This window comes from Vipera berus (assembly GCF_964194415.1).
Source record: "Vipera berus genome assembly, chromosome: 2".
Lineage (NCBI taxonomy): Eukaryota > Metazoa > Chordata > Lepidosauria > Squamata > Viperidae > Vipera > Vipera berus.
This window is the reverse complement of record NC_138203.1, coordinates 235585845-235605423: the sequence shown is the minus strand read 5'-3', so window position 1 is coordinate 235605423 and position 19579 is coordinate 235585845. Positions and strand designations below refer to the sequence as shown.

General features: G+C 40.9%; 1 protein-coding gene across 1 annotated transcript; it reads left to right on the top strand.

The window, feature by feature from the left end:
- The first annotated feature begins 1254 nt into the window (after nt 1-1254).
- SEC61A1 (SEC61 translocon subunit alpha 1) lies at nt 1255-17773 on the top strand. The gene is made up of 12 exons (XM_081321112.1): nt 1255-1350; nt 3407-3474; nt 4875-4940; nt 5033-5111; nt 6460-6591; nt 6727-6836; nt 9830-9983; nt 12191-12351; nt 13352-13549; nt 13994-14185; nt 14529-14605; nt 15613-17773. Exons 1-12 carry the CDS (start codon nt 1344-1346, stop codon nt 15797-15799), a joined length of 1431 nt encoding a protein of 476 aa, XP_081177238.1. The 5' UTR covers nt 1255-1343; the 3' UTR covers nt 15800-17773.
- Nucleotides 17774-19579: the final 1806 nt, after the last annotated feature.

The window sequence follows — 19579 nt, the reverse complement described above, 5'->3', positions numbered from 1 at the left end:
CCTTATGTTTGGTGGTCAATTGGTTTCGACATCAAGCTAAGGTCTGGTTTGGGGGACAACACATCTAGACCAGCAGTGTCCAATCTCCGCAACTTTTGGTCTTTGGATTTCATCTCTCAAAATTCCCCAGACAGGTTTGCATAAACTAAGCCAACAAATCAGAATAACTAACTTCATTCATGGTAAGACATAGAAAAGGTAATCACATTTTAGTTTAATGAACTGTATTAACCAGTCTAATGTCATTCACTTTGGTTTTATGTAATGTACTGTATGCAGAGTTCATAAACTATGGTTAGAAAATATGGCTTAGTGCGATGTACAAACTGGGCCACTAAGTTTCTGCCTCTGTATGTTGACCCTTGGCTTTAAGGTTTTATTTCTTTAAATTTTTTCTGCGAGGATGCTGTTGCTCAAAACACAAAAATCATGTGGCATCTGATTTACCCATTAAATCCTGTGGAATAGGCAGGGCGTTCAAAAATGTGCAGCATTGCCTGGCAAAGTTCTGCTGAAGGACTAGGAGTAAATCTGGCTTTCTGCCCGCCAGCCCTTCCAGAAAGCGCTGAACAATTCCAACAGAATAATTCCAATTCTTGCAGATCTGATTGTCTACCTTATACTTTTCAGTATTTTGAATTAGCTGCATAGTCTGTAAAATACTTGCTTATCTATCTGTTTCATTTTGTTTGTAACTTCACACACAAAAATTCCGACTGTGAATAACACGTGGCAAGTTACTCTTCGTAGACCCGCCCCCCCGAAAGCTGCAGAAAAAAAACAAAACACAAAATCCTTTTCAAGCCACGCTGGCGACCAGGAAGCAAACCACTTTTTACTTCTTGGCTGGCGGTATAAAGCGCGAACAAGGGGGAAAAGTATTCCTTTAGATCCCGTAATTACGAACTTGAAATCGCCGTACCATTTTCCCAAGAGAGCCTTTCCCGTCCTCCAAAGGGCTTTGGGAATTGTAGTCCTAGAGCAGGGGTAGGCAACCTCGGCTCTTTTATGACTCATGGACTTCAACTCCCAGAATTCCTGAGTCAGCATAGCTGACTCAGGAATTCTGGGAGTTGAAGTCCATGAGTCATAAAAGAGCCGAGGTTGCCTACCCCTGTCCTAGACCGTCCTAGAGAAAAGCATATGCAGCAGGTCGGTCTTTCAAAAGCCTTAGTGCGCTTGCGCGGAGGAACAGGGCTTTTGCCGGCGGTTACCAGTGCGTGGCAGGAAACGGAAGGACGCCGGAGGGTGGGGCTTCCATTCAACTGACGTGTCTCTCTGAGGGGAGAATTGGAGTTTCTGCCGCCGCTCGGCCCTTCCTTTTCCGCGTCGAGAGCGCCGAGATGGGGAGTGAGTATCGCCGGACGGCGATGTGGGCGCTTGCGAGAGCCGGTTGTGGCGCGGAGTGGCGGTCGGGTGAGGGAGGGAAGGAGCCGGCCGTTCGTCGAGCTAGCCTCGAGGAGGAACGGAGAAGCTGCTGGGGAGGGGACGACCGGTTACGGGGTGGGGAAGTTGAGGGTGAAAGACGAAATGGCGGCTTGGAGGTGACGGGTGTCCTGCCCGGAGATGCGGGAAGACAGTGGTTTGGGGACGGTCTGTGGAGCTGCAGGATCACCACTCTGAATGGTGGTCGCCATGTTGCGCCCGCTAGGCTCTCGGACTTCTAGGACGGGGGTGTCAGCAGAGCTTTGGGAAGGGCTTTTTGGCCAGACAGATGGTGTCGGGGTCATTTCTTGATGAAATTTGAAAATCCCGAGACAGCGCTAACGGCCAGTGTTCAAAAAATAGTTCAGCTGAGCTCTTAAGTGGTCCGTCCATCAATAGGTCAAACAGTTGTCAGAGACTAGTATCCTTATTTTGCAAAACAGGAAGCATTTGTCGGAAAAATGCACTAGGTTCGAATTTTCTTGTAGGGTCAAATCTGAGTTTTTGAAATATTTCGTGTAATCGCAAATAAAATACGCTGCTTTGTCGGGGGGATGCTTTCACAACATAGAGACGTGGGGTTGCTCTTGTGTCTGGACCTGGTTGTAGTAGCAAACCGAACAACTTTTCTTCTGCATCTGATTGTAACTTTTTTGCACATGTTGAAACTTAAAAGGCAATTATCCACAGAAAATGACACAATGACCATCCCGATTGATCATCTACTACTGACGTCAGTCTTGTGCTTGTTTCAAAAAACCTAAATCTCACACGAAATGTGCTTCCTGAGTTCCCTCTGACAATGTTTTGAGACAAACTAGAGTTCACCTCCCAGTGGGTTGTATTTGAGCAGGCTTAAGTGGATGTGAATTGTTAACTTCTTGGCCCATCCTTCTCATAACAGACATCCAAATGTATTACACCACAACTAGTATTAAAGTTGTTGATTGGTCCTAAATATTATCAATGTGTTTGTTCTTACAATTTTTGTTTAATTGCATTTGTTGATTTTTTTTCCTTACTGACTTCCTTTAAGTTATTTAGAACCAGACCCCAAAAAACCTTAAATAGCTTGCCTCATATAGATTCATATTACCAGCACTGCATTTGTAATTGCTTGAACGATAAGCACAAGGTGACTTGAAGGAAGTCCTGTAGTTTTAATATTTGTGGAACATCACAGGTAATGGTGAAATCAATAGCAACAGTCACAGTGCTCTTACAAATTGTTCTTGTTGGGAAATTAAAGACAATACAAATTAGGTACGCCATTGTTATTACTTCTTGTTTTGATTGTCTTTGACTTCAGAGCACAGATATAGCAGAGGTAGCTACTTAATTTGTATATGATGTCATGACCTTCCATTTATTTTTCTTCAAGTACAAAATAGGACTAAACGTGTCTATCTGCCCAGATCATTTTCTATGTTTCATTTATTCAAGATGATAGAATTAGAGGGAAGGGACATTGGAGGTCTTCTAGTCCAATAAATAATTGCATAGATGACTGTATAGATTAGCAATTAGTAAATTTTGAAGAAGCTAAGATTTTTCTTTTTGAGGAATCTTATCTTTGATGCGGTGGCTCAGTGGGTTAGGATGCTGAGCTTGTCGATCAGAAGGTCGGCAGTTTGGCGGGTCAAATCCTGAGTGCCGCGTAACAGAGTGAGCGCCTGTTACTCATCCCAGTTTCTGCCAACCTAGCAGTTCGAAAGCGTAAAAAAAATGCAAGTAGAAAAATAGGGACCACTACGGTGGGAAGGTAACAGCGTCCCGTGCGCCTTTGGTGTCTAATCATGGCCACATGACCACAGAGACGTCCTTGGACAAGCGGCTCTTCGGCTCTTCGGCTTTGAAACGGAGATGAGCACTGGCCCCTAGAGTTGGAAACGACTAGCACGCATGTACGGGGGAACCTTTACCTTTTACCTATCTTTGTTAATTGATGAATGTCTGCTTAATTTTTCAATTTTCTTCACAGTTAAATTCCTTGAAGTAATCAAGCCCTTCTGCGTTATCTTGCCAGAAATTCAAAAACCAGAAAGGAAGGTAATGTATGCACTATAGCATTGTAGTTTTACCAAAATATTTATAAAAGGTTAATAGGAAAGAGACATATTTGTCCTTTTTTCTGTTTTTTTCAAAGTTATTCAATTAAACCCCTAGGCCAGTGGTGGCAAACCTATGGCACGGGTGCCAGAGGCGGCACTCAGAGCTCTTTCTGTGGGCACCTGCGCCATGCCCCAGAGGTGGTAACTGTCCCTCTTCAACCAGCTGCCTAATTCGCCGAGGTCCCACGTGGCTGAATGCATCCCGGCACGGCTGGTTTCCCTCCCCCCCATCCCGTCCCTCCTGGCCTCTCATACTCTCCTTTTCCTGGGCACGACCCACTGCATTGCCTCCTCAGCTGTCGGCCAACCATCCATCTCGGAGGCAGCTTCTTTGAACTGCTGGTGACGGGCTGCGGAGCCCCAGAGTGCGCCTGTCGAGGGGCCGGCAGGCTTCCATGCGCTCGCTGGCCTCTGTGTGCGGGCACTCGGTCTCTAAAAGGTTCGCCACCACTGCCCTAGGCCCTTTTAGTACCTTTTTTTTAAAGGAACATAATAGGGTTTGAATGGCTAGGCAGAAAGGAGTATCTGGCAAATGATAGCAGTGTGATTAACTGAAATACAACATGTTTATTTTTTAGGTTGAATAAAATGATTTATCATTTGCTTGGTGGCAGAATTCAAGATACACTTTTCTCATTTCCACAATCCAGGCTGCTAGTCCAACTGGCAGAATTAAATGTTGCTTTTGGAAGAGTAGAGGGACAGCAAGCTGTTTGTAAATGGTTCTTTTTTTCCCCAATGAATGAGGCTAGTTGGTTTTCATTTTGCCATAATATCATGCCTGAAAGGCACCAGAGAACTGTTCTTATAGTGGTCCTTGCCTAGTAGTATAGGTGGAAAATATGCTGGTTATCACTTTTGATAACATTTACTACAGTATATAGCATTTTACCTATAGATATTAGCATTACTATGCCTCCACCTGTGATTTCTAACTGGCCAAATATAGTAATTTCTCTGGGGTCAACTAAAGGATCGTTTTAATTGGAAAGCTTTTTTTTTTAACCAAAGTCCTGCTCATGTTATTTTCTTCTGTGTGTGTGTTTTTAGTAAAAGCAGCATGGAAATGTTGGAAATTTAAATATATTAAACATGTTCCATTTATGGTCTCCAAATTATTATAACGGATATAACCCTATATCACAGCAATTTTCATGCAGGGGGCTGATCCCTTGGCCTTCTATTTAGCATTTTTGGAGAGTTTTCAATGAAAAGAAGAATCGAGCTTCTTGAAAGTCATGTACAATATTAGCTGTTTTTCACATGGAAATTTCATGCTTTGTTCTAGCCAAATGTTGGCAATGACAATTATTTTCACAATTTCATCTCTTATTGTAGATCCAGTTTAAAGAAAAGGTGCTATGGACAGCTATCACTCTCTTCATCTTTTTGGTTTGCTGCCAGGTATTTTCTGTTTATTACTTCAAGCCTTTCATTAAAACAAAAGCTAGAGAGCCACGCCTATGATAATTTTGCTTGTTTTTTTTTAAATTCAGATTCCCCTTTTTGGTATTATGTCATCAGATTCAGCTGATCCCTTTTATTGGATAAGAGTAATTCTGGCTTCCAACAGAGGTATTGAAATTCACTTTAACAATCTATTTGTTGCTAAATTTCATTTCTGTCTATCGTATACCAAACTGGGTTTCTCCTTTAAGTGAGTTAAGCACTTTGCATTCCCACTGGCTTCAGTAATAATCAATATCCCATTTAATCATAGTACTTAAACATGCATTATTTTTGTTTGGATATTGTGGTTGTAAAATGGGGTTTTTAGGTTGGCCGTAATGATGCTGTCATTACAAATATAGAAGATAGTATATTTTGGGTCATTTTAAAGAGGTTCACATATATTATTTCACTAATTTTACCATTGGAACAGGAGCTGAGAAATTTTAAATGTAAAAAAGGATTGGAGATTTCCATTACTTTGTGTCAGCTCAATGTTATATGAGAGCCAGTTTTGTATAATATTTAAGTGCCAGGACAGAAACCATAAGATTGTGAATTCTAGCTCTGTCTTAGGCAAAAAGCCAGCTGGGTTGACATTGGGCCAGTCACTCTTGCCCAATGCTGACTTGAAGGCCCGTCTCTACGTGCGCACACAGAGTGCTATATATTAATAGCTAAGTGGACTGCCTGGAATTGAAGGACAGAAAGAATCGGAAGCTACTGGTATCTTAGCAGAGCTAAAAGAGCCATGGTTTCCTTTTTTCCCTGCCCTTAACTTGATGAACTGCTGAAAATCAGCATCTTTTAGCTCACATAATCTGGTAAACTCTTTTCTCTGCAGGGCAATATGCTTGAAACATGCATAGAGGGACATTGATAAGGCTAGTATAATACTGGTTCATCATATATTTTAACTGGGTTCTATAGGTCACTTAAAGCAAATTTGTTTTTGTGTTAATATATCATCTTAAACATTTTATTGATTCTTTAAATTAGCTCCCACTTTTTATTTGTTATTGGCAATGCAAATTTTTACATGGGGACATTTCAAAATTCAAATTTCAAAAATGTTCAAAATTCTTTTGATTATTCTTACAAATTTTGATTTGCCTGGAAATACTAGCATATTTGCAGAATCTTTACAACCAGCATTTTCTGTATTTTTAAAAAGCTGTGTCAAATTATTATGCTTCAATAGGTTGGGAAATGCATTTCTAGAGGATGAGGCTGACTCATTCTTCAAAATGAATTGTAGTTTCAGCTTGCCTTGCTAAAGCAGCTTCTCCTAATTTGATAATATAACAGAATGATTGTTGTTGTTTTTGCAAAATGGCAAAGAATGAAGTTCCATTGAAAATTTAAATGGTTTCCCCATCTTTATAATGTCTTGAGACGGCCAGTTATCTGTGTAGGTCTGAGCAGAAAAGGATTGGTAGATCCTATCTTTCACTCTGTTTTTGATTTCCAACAGGCACACTGATGGAGCTAGGCATTTCTCCCATTGTCACATCTGGTCTCATCATGCAGTTATTGGCTGGTGCCAAAATAATTGAAGTTGGGGATACACCAAAAGACAGAGCTCTCTTCAATGGGGCACAGAAATGTAAGGAACAGGAAATTTAAAACAATTTTTATTCTAGTTCATGCAGATCCAGACAGTGGACTATATAAATTGACCTCTCAGAAAATTTGGAATGTTAAATTGCATTCACTTTTTTGTCTTGTAATTCTTTTCCAGTGTTTGGCATGATTATTACTATTGGACAATCTATTGTTTATGTAATGACTGGGATGTATGGAGACCCATCAGAGATGGGAGCAGGAATCTGTCTCCTTATCACCATTCAGGTAACTTTTAAGTTATTAAAACACTTCTGGATGTAAACCTAGGATCTGTAGATATTTAAAATTTAAAGATTGAAATCAGGCCCTTTTGCAAACTTGCTTAACCCAGACCTTTCTCTGCAAGAATGTTAAATGTTCTTGACGGTCACCTGGAGGCTTCCTTCTTAAGCAGGAAATTTATTATGGAAGGTTCTCACTTCTGGGTATATTAAAGAGATTTACACATTTACACCCTTGATTTGGTTTTTCTATCTGGACGGTGGTTAGATGATCTTGGTGGGGGTTTTCCAATTGTTTTGCCCCTGTCATGGACCGATCATCATCTCCTGTGGCTGGTCTTCCGTTTTGCCACTCCCCACCATGGGTGTGTTGAACCAACTAGATGGTTCCGCCCCAGACGCTTAATGGACCCTGAGGTTCCAGGCAGCGCTGGGGTCCCCACCTGCCTCCTTTGCTCACAGCTCGGCTGATGCCTTAGTGGAAGCCTGGGAAAGGGCAGCCACGGAGGCACTTGACCGAGTTGTACACTTGCGGCCCCTGACCCGGTGCAGATCCCAGCGGACTCCATGGTTTTCCGCGGAGCTCCGGGAGATGAAGCGTCGGAGACAGGGCCTAGAGAGCTGTTGGAGATCCAGCCGGTCTGAATCCGACCGATTGCGACTAAGAACCTATATTAGGTCTTATCTCGCGGCGATGAGGGTGGCGAGGTCTAATCACTTCGCTACCCTCATCGCGTCCGCAGATAACCGCCCGGCCGCCCTGTTTAGGGTGACCCGCTCCCTCCTTAATCAGGAGGTGAGAGAGGAACCCTTGCAGGGTTGTGCCGAGGAGTTTAGTCAACATCTGTCGGACAAAATCGCTCGGATTCGGACCGGTTTGGACTCCGACTGGGCAGAGTCTGACGATCAGGACATGGGTGGTCTTGTCAATGTTATCTGGGAGGAGTTCGATCCTGTGACTCCGGAGGAAGTGGACAGGATTATGGGGAGGCTGAGCTCCACCACGTGTTTATTGGGCCCGTGCCCTTCCTGGCTGTTTTATGCAGCTCGGGAGGGGACACGAGGCTGGTTCCAGGTGGTTATATCTGCATCTTTGAGTGAGGGTAGTTTCCCCGCCATCTTGAAGGAGGCGGTGGTGAGACCTCTCCTCAAGAAGCCTGCCTTGGACCCAGCTATGTTAAACAACTTTCGTCCTGTCTCCAACCTTCGCTTTCTTCCGAAGGTTGTTGAGAGCGTGGTGGCGCATCAGCTCCCTCTGGTTCTGGATGAAGCAGATTATCTAGACCCGTACCAATCGGGTTTCAGGCCCGGGTACAGCACGGAGACGGCATTGGTCACTCTGGTGAATGATCTCTGGAGGGCTCGGGACAGGGGACATTCCTCTGTCCTAGTCCTATTAGACCTCTCAGCGGCTTTCGATACCATCGACCATAGTATCCTGCTGCGGTGTCTCAGGGGACTGGGAGTGGGAGGCACGGTTCTTCAGTGGTTCTCCTATCTCCTGGGACGCTCGCAGTCGGTGTTGGCAGGGGGGTAGAGGTCGGCCTCGAGGTCTCTTGTTTGTGGAGTTCCTCAGGGGTCGGTCCTCTCGCCTCTCCTGTTCAACATCTATATGAAGCCGCTGGGTGAGATCATTCGTGGTTTTGGAGTTGGGTATCATCAGTATGCTGATGACACCCAGCTTTTTATTTCAACTCCAAACCACCCTAGTGATGCCCTCGACGTGATGTCCCGTTGCCTGGAGGCGGTTCGGGTCTGGATGGGGAGGAACAGGCTTCGGCTCAACCCTGACAAGACTGAGTGGCTGTATGTACCGGCATCTCGGGAAATTCAGAATATTCCATCTCTTTCTATGGGGGGTGAGTTATTACCCCCCCGTAGATAGGGCTCGCAACCTGGGAGTCCTCCTAGATTCACAGCTTTCTTTAGAAGATCATATATTAACTGTGACTAGGGGGGCCTTCGCCCAGGTTCGCCTGGTGCGCCAGTTGCGGCCCTATCTAGACCGAGATGCCTTGCGTACGGTCACTCATGCGCTCGTGACCTCTCGATTAGACTACTGCAACGCTCTCTACATGGGGCTTCCCTTGAGGACCACTCAGGCTCCAAGTGGTGCAGAATGCAGCCGCGAGAGTTGTGTTGGGAGTCTCCCGATACTCCCATGTTACACCTTTGCTCCGTGAGCTACATTGGCTTCCAGTTGTCTTCCGGGTGAGATTCAAGGTGCTGGTAATGACCTTTAAAGCCCTACATGGCATGGGTCCGGAGTACCTTAGGGAGCACCTGCGGCCGGCATCAACTTCCCTCCGCCCAGTGCACTCCCACAGAGAGGGCCTCCTCAGGGTGCCAACGGTCAGAGAATGCCGTCTGGCGGCCCCCAGGGGGAGGTCCTTCTGTGGGTGCACCGGATTTGTGGAACCGTTTACTGGTTGAGCTCCGGACGGCGCTCGACCTTCGCTCCTTCCGACGGGGTCATAAGACCTACTTGTTTGAACAAGCCAGCCTGGCCTGATGGGTTTTGGGTTTTATTATTGCTTTTAACGTATTTTAACTTATTGTTTTAAGGTATTGGGCACTTTGTTTAATCTTTTCTTAATTTTTGTATTCTTGTATTTATTGCCCTGTTCACCGCCCTGAGTCCTTCGGGAGAAGGGCTGTATACAAATAAAATTATTATTATTATTATTATTATTATTATTATTATTATTATTATTATTATTATTATTATTATTATTATTATTATTATTTCACAACTGTATGCTTACCCTTTCAGTAACAACTATTGAAAAGGTAAGAGAATTAATCAACTTGGTTGAGGAACGTCTTTGGCCACAGAAACATAGTACCCAAAATGGCTGCCCTCATATGAATTACTAAGCGATCTCCACAGACAAGTATTTATAGAAATTTGCTGTTCCTGTTTAACTGTTTCTGAATTGTATGTAATTAGTAATTTTTAATTTAAGTGATTTATATATTACACGTTTCTCCTTGTAGCTTTTTGTTGCTGGTTTGATAGTTCTTCTGTTGGATGAACTTCTGCAGAAAGGCTATGGTCTTGGCTCTGGCATTTCTCTCTTCATTGCTACTAATATTTGTGAGACTATTGTATGGAAAGCGTTCAGCCCAACTACAGTGAACACTGGCCGAGGTAATCATTCTTTGATAAGACATGTATCAATCCCTTGGAAGGAAACAGGAAAAAAAAATTAAGCTCTTCCTATTTGTTCAGCAGCATACTATGTTGAGTATCTTCTGAAAAAGAAAAAATGCAAGTTAGTAAGGATAAGGAGTAGTGTAACTGATTTGCTGGAATGTTACAGTATCTTTAAGGAAGCCTGAAACCCTGAATACCTCTGTGAAAATGTGTATATTGCAAGTAGATTTCATTTATTTGGCATTTCATGCAAGAATTGACTGGGAAAGCTTGAATCTCTCATTTGGAGGTTTATTAGCAATACTAATAGCTATAGGAAACCCAGGGAGTTTCAAGTGAGTACTTGCCTTTTGTATGGAAAACCAAGCAGCAAAGCATTTTTCCCCCCTTTAATTTAAATTCAAGCTTTAGAATGGCTACTTCTATGAAGGTCCTGAACAGTTCATCTCATGATTTGCACTGATGATGTTTAAAGGTGCTTATGGAAAGATAAGAAAAAATGTAGCCCAGAAAGAAGAAATACATTATAATGCACTTTTAGGTGTTATATTTACATTTGCATGTAAGGAAAGTTCATTCTGTTGAGTAAATATGGCACAGTGCTAATCATGTTGACTCCTTACTGACTACTTTGTATATTACACTTTAGCATTAGTGGCTTTTTTCAAAGGTATTTTCCCAGAACATGTGCAGATGAGACTCTTTGGCAATGCATATATTGCAGACTTAATATATCAAACTGTAGTTTGTTTTAATAGTAGTTTATTGAAAAGGTAAATGTGGCCTAGTTCACATAAAATCCTCAAACCACACCGGCTAGTTTCAGACATGGTAGTAAATCAAAATATGCACAGTTTGTTATTGTATGTTTTAATTTTTTAAAAAAACAAAACAGGTTTTTTTCCCAGAAAAATAGTTATTTTGTATGCTGCAGACCAATTTTATGTGGATCAGGAATGCTGAAAAAACACCTTCAATCAGGGAATTTATCCCCAAATAGGTTTATAGGTCTTTTTTAATCCTTTATAGAGGGGCCCTTTATTTCTGTCTGATGCTCTACCTCAGAAGATGATAGGGGGGAGAGTTTTTAGAATAACTTTTATTAAGAACATTTTTAGATATGCCCAGAGACAAAAAAACAGACATGTTCTGAGATGCCCCTTGTCTAGCAGCTAGTAATGATTTCCTCAATTATTAGATGTTCAGAACAACTTTCCATTAAGAATGTGCTTTTCCTACTAAGAGACTAGTTTAGAGAAATTTCTATCAGTGTTGCAGAATTATGTATGACTAGTTTAATGAAGAGAAGGACTAGGGCAGGCATGTCAAACTGCCGGCCCATGGGCCGGATGCGTCATGCTGAAACCGCACCCACCCCATTGCTGACAATGGGGACGTGCGACGTCATGTGACATTGCGAGTTTGACAGGCCTGGACTAGGGGGTGACATGATAGCAGTGTTCCAGTATCTCAGGGGCTGCCACAAAGAAGAGGGAATCAAGCTATTCTCCAAAGCGCCCGAAGGCAGGACAAGAAGCAACGGATGGGAACTAGTCAAGGAGAGAAGCAACCTAGAACTAAGGAGAAACTTCCTGACAGTTAGAACAATTAACCAGTGGAACAACCTGCCTCCAGAAGTGGTGAATGCTCCAACACTGGAAGTTTTTAAGAAGAGACTGGACAGCCATTTGTCTGAAATGGTATAGGGTTTCCTTCCTGAGCAGGGGGTTGGACTAGATGACCTCCAAGGTCATTTCCAACACATTGTTATTGTTACAACTTCTACTATTACTAATTCTACACAATAACGGTAACAATTAGAAGACAGTGATTCATGTAGTTTACAACCTTTTGTTGCTTTTTCTTAAAATTGTTGCCATTTTACTTCTTTGTTTCTTAACCTATTTCTGTATGTTTTCTCAGTTTTAGCTAATTTCTTATTGTCCTTTTAATCTGGCATAAATAAAATAAATTGTATTCGTTGGTAGCTTTACAATGTGTTTACATTAATGCTGATAGTCATATGTCTAAGAAGGAAATGTTGGGTTTTAATCTTTTGTTTTTAGAGAATGAATCAATAATTGTAGAAGTAATTGGAGTAAACGGGATAATGTAAAATGCCAGCTTTCAAAGGCAAGGACTGTAAAGCATCAACAGCTTTTCATGCAGTAGTTAATGATTTCTTCACCTGTTCCTTAAAGGCATGGAGTTTGAAGGCGCCATCATCGCCCTGTTCCATCTGCTGGCTACTCGCACAGACAAAGTTAGAGCTCTCAGGGAAGCCTTCTATCGGCAGAATCTCCCCAACCTCATGAACTTGATTTCCACCATATTTGTCTTTGCTGTTGTCATTTACTTCCAGGTGTGTAGAAGTATAGAACGATGATTTACAGTTTAACATATTTTTATACTCTGTTCAGGCCTGGGGAGGTGTTTTTTTTTTATTAAGGCCATATAGGTTCTGATGAGGGACGGGGTGGCTCAGTGGGTTAGGACGCTGAGCTTGTCGATCAGAAGGTCGGCAGTTTGGCGGGTCGAATCCCGAGTGCCGCGTAGCAGAGTGAGCGCCTGTTACTCGTCCCAGCTTCTGCCAACCTAGCAGTTCAAAAGCACGTAAAAATGCAAGTAGAAAAATAGGGACCACTGCGGTGGGAAGGTAACAGCGTTCCGTGCGCCTTTGGCGTCTAGTCATGCCGGCCACATGACCACGGAGATGTCCTCGGACAAGCGCTGGCTCTTCGGCTTTGAAACGGAGATGAGCACCGGCCCCTAGAGTCGGAAACGACTAGCATGCATGTGCGGGGGAACCTTTACCTTTACCTTTACCTTAGGTTCTGATGAAATGCTTATTAACACATCACCAAAATATGAAGAAATGAATTTTTCCACAAGGTTTATTGGAGAAATGCAAAATGTATTGTAGATCAAAAGTGATACTGTGTTAATTTGAGTAGATACTAATGATTCAGAATCTTACGCATTGTTCAGTTTATCAGTACTGTTAAACTTTGTTAATTTCATTGTTTGAAAAATCATAAATTTGTAAGATGCAAAATTTTATCTTTTTAATCTTGGTGTAAAGCTAATTTGAAACTCTGGATATTTCTTGCCAGCTGAAGTAAGATCATTATCACAGTTCTGGTTTCACTTGGTGACCACTTAATCAAATTGCGGGTTCCAATTGTGGTTGCTAAAGAGGGATTCCCTGTATAAGCTAACAAAGAGAAACATTACATTTTGTTGTTTGAGATTGCTTGTTAAAAATTACCTTGATTTGATTGATGCTTGGGGCAAGCACTTCTGTGAATTACATTTAATTCTTTGGATTTACATTTTAATTTCTTTCTTTTTACAATCCACAGGGATTTAGAGTGGACCTCCCTATAAAATCTGCCCGCTACCGTGGCCAGTACAATACCTATCCAATCAAGTTATTCTATACCTCCAATATTCCCATTATCCTTCAGTCTGCATTGGTTTCCAACTTGTACGTAATTTCTCAGATGCTCTCTGCTCGTTTTAGTGGCAACATATTGGTTAGCCTTCTGGGTACTTGGTCTGTAAGTATCTTGTAAGTTCTTCTCCATAACTCTGAACTTAAAAGTGCTTCTAGCAAAGGCGCCCCAGAGAAAAGTTTCATAGTACCAGGCTTTTAAAAACTTGATAAACTCTCTAGTCCTTTCTTCTAAGTAGACCCGTACAGAATTACACTATCTGATTTTTATTTACCATTTGTCTTACAGATGAGATGGCCTTTCATTCTGAACCTTACTTAATGTTTTGTCTTATTACCAGTTCCTTTGTATTGTCTTCTGGTATTAGCTTTAGCATTATTTTATTATATCATGCTAACAATGCATGCTGACATCTTTGCAATGCAACAAAAGAGTCATGACTATTATACATAAATATTGCTAACATGACTAGATTGGTTGCTAGCAATTGTGTACTACCTATTGACTTGAGAAAGCAATTTTGCTGAAAGCAATCTATTTTCACTGCAGGATACATCGACTGGAGGTCCTGCCCGTTCATATCCTGTTGGTGGCCTTTGTTATTACTTGTCGCCCCCTGAGTCTTTTTCATCAGTTTTGGACGATCCTGTTCATGCAGTTGTTTATATTGTGTTTATGTTGGGTTCCTGTGCTTTTTTCTCTAAAACCTGGATTGAAGTGTCCGGCTCGTCTGCAAAAGATGTAAGTAAATAGCATAAATCCCACACTCAAAATCTTGGCTGAAATAAATTCCTGGCTATGCTCATTCTATAGCTATTTATTCTGTTCAGGAGACCAGAGTCTCTTTCATGTATGAGTTTATAAATGTTTATAACTCCTTTATTTCTAGAAATTATTCTCTGGGGTTACTTGAGTAGATGGCAATATGCCTTAGTAAGTTATATCTTTTTTTCTGTTCAGTTGCTCTATCCCTGGTAGTATTTCTGATTTTAAGGACTACAAAGATTCTTACATTTTTATAGCAACCGAACATACTGATTCTCTTTCACGAAATGTTTTTTAAAAAACTTATTTTGGAATACAGGTCGCTAAACAACTGAAAGAGCAACAGATGGTTATGAGGGGTCACAGAGAAACCTCCATGGTTCATGAACTCAACAGGTGAGTTATAAATCTGTAGCATTTTTGTAATCTGTATTGCCATTTGAGCTTTCTTTTGCTTCAGAGAAGCAGAACTGGAAATAAATTACGTTGAAGATTTAATGCCCTTGTGCTCTATCCTTGTTACTGAAATTCCCTGTAAGATTCCTGAGAATGCTTGCTTTATATTTGGGAAGGCAAAGGAAATAAACCTCATCATTTGCTTATTTGAAAAGGGCTTTTTTTTTCTTCTACTGATTCTTGCTTCTTAAAATAAGCAAATAATTTCCTTCATGTATGTGACAGAGAAATTCATTTAACAACTTAATATCAGAGGTCCCCAACCCACCGGCCACACACACGGTGGGCGAGCGCGCAGAGCGTGAAATTAGGTTGCATGCGTGAAATTATCCCCTCTTCTCCCCCTTCCACAGCCCCCTGTCTACGGAACCAAAAAGGTTGGGGACCTCTGACCTACACAGTGTCAAGAATAAAACTCTTAGCAACCCCACCTAAGGAGAGGACTGAGGTAGCGGTTGTTGAGCAAGGCAGTCACATGGGCACCGTGCATAATGACTGCAGGGGCATAAGAGCATAAAGGGCAGACTCAAATTTATTTATTTATTTATTTATTTTAATTCCATTTATATCCCGCCCTTCTCCGAAGACTCAGGGCGGCTTACAAGCTTAGCAGTAGCCTTCATTCTATGTATATGCCTGCTTATTAGGGCTTTCACACACACCCCCAAGCGGCATTATTACAAAGTCAGCTTAATTGCCCCCAACAATCTGGGTCCTCATTTTACCTACCTCGGAAGGATGGAAGGCTGAGTCAACCTTGAGCCTGGTGGGATGTGAACCTGCACTAATTGCAGGCAGCTGGTGTTACTTAAGGAGGCATTAGCCCACTGCTCCACCAAGGCTCTATTGAGGACTAAGTATTTTCTGCAGTAGCTGTGCCACTAGACTAGACAATTTCCCTTAAATCTTTTGGTCTGACTTGTTTTTTGTTGTTCCTCCTTTTTCAGATACATTCCAACAGCCGCCGCTTTTGGTGGCCTCTGCATTGGTGCCCTGTCTGTGCTGGCAGACTTCCTTGGGGCAATAGGATCAGGCACAGGAATCCTGTTGGCTGTCACCATCATTTACCAATACTTTGAGATCTTTGTAAAAGAGCAGAGTGAAGTTGGCAGCATGGGAGCACTTCTCTTCTAAACGCAATACCGAGTCATGGACCTAGGGACTGGCAAAGAGTGTTTTTAAGTTTTTTTTAAAAAAAATCAGGTGAAAGAGATTAACAATTACACAAAAAGACACGGGCATACGGCACTAATAGAAACACTTCTTTTAAATGTGTGAATTTTTTTTCCCCTGAAGCACATTCCTTCGGTTCAGACTTTATTGGTGTTTAGTTGCTGTTTTATAAATAGCTGGAAAACGTGTAAAAAAAAACATTTTTAGAAAAAAAACATCTTCTGTTCTTTGTTATTGTTTGAAGCAATTCTCTAAATCGGTTTAATCTGAGAGCCTTTTCTCCCTACTTCAAACTGCACAGTCTTGTCCCTAAATTCCTTGAAGGTTTTCCGGGTTCATTATTTAAATGAAGAGCGGACAGGTATTTGTTGCAGCGTGATATTTGTCTCTTTCCCTGGAGTTGGGGGGGGGGGGCGGGGTGTGTGTGGAAATTCCCCCCTCCTCAAAAATCATCTCCCAAATTATCCATTCTTTCAGGTTGGGGTGTGTGTGTGTTCTTTTGATAAGCACATACATGACTTCTTCCCCCTAGGATACCACACTTAGAGCACACAGATGTCTAGTCAAGCACAGTCTGTGTTTTCAGTGCTGCCTTTTGACTGTTTCTTTACTTCTGCCTGGGATGATAATAGCCTATTGGTAGAAATCTCAGGTCATGTTGCTCTACAAGAAGAATTAAGGTCATGTCTTGCAATGTTGTGCTGAACAGAGGCAGCCAACAGTGCCACAGAGGAAACCTGCTTATAGTTTGTCTTGTATTATTTTTATCTCTTGACAAGTGTTGAATGCAGTATTTCTCTTGGAAGTTACTGTACTCCTAACAAGTTTTATTTGCCATGAGATCAAAATAAATTCTAAGCTAGGAGGTACGATGTGAAACTGTTAAATCTCCTGCTTGATGAGTATATTGAAGCCAGGTACGGTAGGACCTGCATATTGTTCCAAATGCTTATTGTCTGGAATAGTGACTTACAAGCCATGCAAATTCTTGTCCACCTAAGGGACTCCCTTTATCTCCAGATAGTTTCATACGTTCTTCTAAGCTGCAATGATGGTGCTTCTTTAGAGACCAGATAGCCATTGCTTGCTTTCAGGGTATCACCTACTAAATAGGACTAGTAGCCATAAAGTTTTTAAGGGTTATCGACTCCTTGTAAAATTCCTTGAAGGCTTGACATCTGTTTGGAATATATCAGTGGTTGTAAGGCGATTTGTGTATTGTATAGACCAAATTAAAATACCTGGTATAATGAGAAGCATGCGGATAGAATTACTGGTCATGTTGGCCCTTGAAAAGAGAGCCAGATTAGGGACCGGATTAGTGTCCAGTTTTCTTTCTTGGTAAATGTAGAAATTTATGCCTTGCCAAAAACACCACGCTATATTGAAATCAGGTCAGAAACTAGTATTGAAATTGCCAAACCTCTGGCAGTTCTGTCATTTTACCCAGCAATTTGTCCAACGGAAAATCCCAGTGCCGAGAAAATGTGAACATCAATGGCATGGAAGAAGCTGAGTGTAATGCAGTAAAACTGGGAAAAAGCATAGGGCCTACTCAAGAGCAGATACAGATGGGAATTAATAGATACTGAAAAAATCTAACTGATAAGGTCTCCCAAGCCAGCTTTGCTGGAATGGGTTCTTCAGTTAATAGGCTGCTGTAACGTGGATATATTTTGGGGTTTTTTTTATTCCAAAACAAGTGAAAAACATACAGTGCCTTACAGTGCTGTAGTGTGATTCATTTATGTGGTCTTCTAGCAGGCAAAGCTCAAGGAAAAAGTTGTGTTATGGATCAATTGCAAATCTGATTTTGTAAGACTTTCTTTTTAGTACTTCTTTTCAAATACTTATAAATCAGTCTTTAACTTCATGAAATATAGGTCTTTTTAAATGTAACTCAGAAGCAAATATTAAATTTATATTGCATTTTTATCCATCCCTTATCCGTTTTATCCTTGTACTAAAGGGATAAAGGTTTCATTCAATTTCAGAACTGGAGCAGCAAAGCATCAAACTGAAGTGATTTGAAATGTCAGATCAGAACCTTTGGATAGATTGTGTGCATTACTGAAACTATCCCACCCCCACCCATTTGAAATTTACAAATTGTGGAACACTTTTTCAAATGCAATTGCTTTGATCCAAGTCAATGACTTGATCTCCAATAGCCATATTAGAGAGGTTGAATTTATTCTTTGTGGTTGAAGCAAAATTATCTATACTGTGCATAAAGCATTCTTCAAGGATTGCATAAAATATTGTAGTTTTTGCCTCACTTTTAAAAGATGAGTGCCAAACCAGTACTTGAATTGATGGTATTAACATACCATTAACTTTCTGCACTATACACAAATCCCGGTATTTTTATTTGCCCGGCAATAAAAAATTGACATGTCCATCACTGACCTGCTTCTATTTCAATTGAATAGCATTTTAACTTCAGAATAAAATTGTTTCCTTTTGCTACTTCTTGATTAAATTGTTCTTAATAGAGATAAGCTAAGATGATCTGAGATGAATCCTTTTGTAATCTAACTTGGCTTTTTTTGAAAGGCAAAGGTCTGATATAAGAGGGATAAGTAAGGTTTTCCTTTAATTGAATGATTGATTGATTAATCAAATATATATGGTTGCCCATCTCATGAAAAGTGATACTGAGTGATACTGGTTTTTTATAACATAAAAAACAATACATATATACATGAAAATGTAAAAAGTGTATTTAGATATATTGAAATACAGCAGTTATTTGGGATGCATTTGCTGACACACTTCCCATGGTCACTGGTTACCTGAGAAGGGCATGAATACATTCATACATATATGCCCTCACATTCTTCACTTGCCAGTTGGAGAAGACTCCAGTTAAAACTTTAGATATGAAATAGCATCTTGAATGCTGTTTCAGAGACTAATAGTCTAAGCCTCAGTGGATTATTGAAAGGTGTGCTATAAAATGGCTTTAGCTACAAATTCATTTCCAGGCTTGGTTGCCATAAGTAAAACATTCTGTTTTATCACCCAAACAAAATCCTTAAAACTAGAACATAAGTTAAAATGATCATTTCTGGGTTTAAGTAGCGTTTTGAATTACAGGTAGTCCTCGATTTAGAAATGTAGTGACCAAAATTACAATGGACCCAGACAAAAGTTATTTACAATCCAAACTGAAGTTATGACAGCCACACCATTTTGCATTTTGGGGCTTGGCAATTGGCTCACCTTTACAGCCGTTTGCAGCATCCTGTGGTCATTTGATTTTAGATGTTTTTTTCCGTTTTCTGGTGCTTCCAATTTCCAGTAAAAAAATGCCTATTGGGTGTAATGGATTTGCCTAACATCTGTGGTATCTCAGAAAAGGGTATACAGTAAACATCTGGTTTAAGAATATTTTCATGAAAGAAACTTTCAAATTGCAACACTTAAGTATCCACTAGAGGATGCTGTGTATTGCAGATTTAAATTATTTGAATTAAAGTTAACTTGTAAACCACATGCACAGAAGTTACATATGGAAAAATACTAGACATAATATGCACTTGAATTTTTATCCTGTAGTTTTAAAAACACATTTGGAATAGTCACCACAAAAATACTTTTTAGTCTTCCACAGGATTCTTTAGCATCTTTCAAATAAGCAAACACATTATTGCATAGCTCTTCTGAATAAATGTCTATTTTATAAGATGTACAAAGTACTTCCTGAATAAGAGGCACATAAAATGTGTAAGTCACCTA

Coding starts and splice junctions, on each gene's coding strand:
- SEC61A1 (XM_081321112.1), top strand. Junction 13,550..13,993: donor GCCTTCTGGGTACTTGGTCT/GTAAGTATCTTG, acceptor TTTTCACTGCAG/GATACATCGACTGGAGGTCC. Junction 14,186..14,528: donor CCGGCTCGTCTGCAAAAGAT/GTAAGTAAATAG, acceptor TTTGGAATACAG/GTCGCTAAACAACTGAAAGA.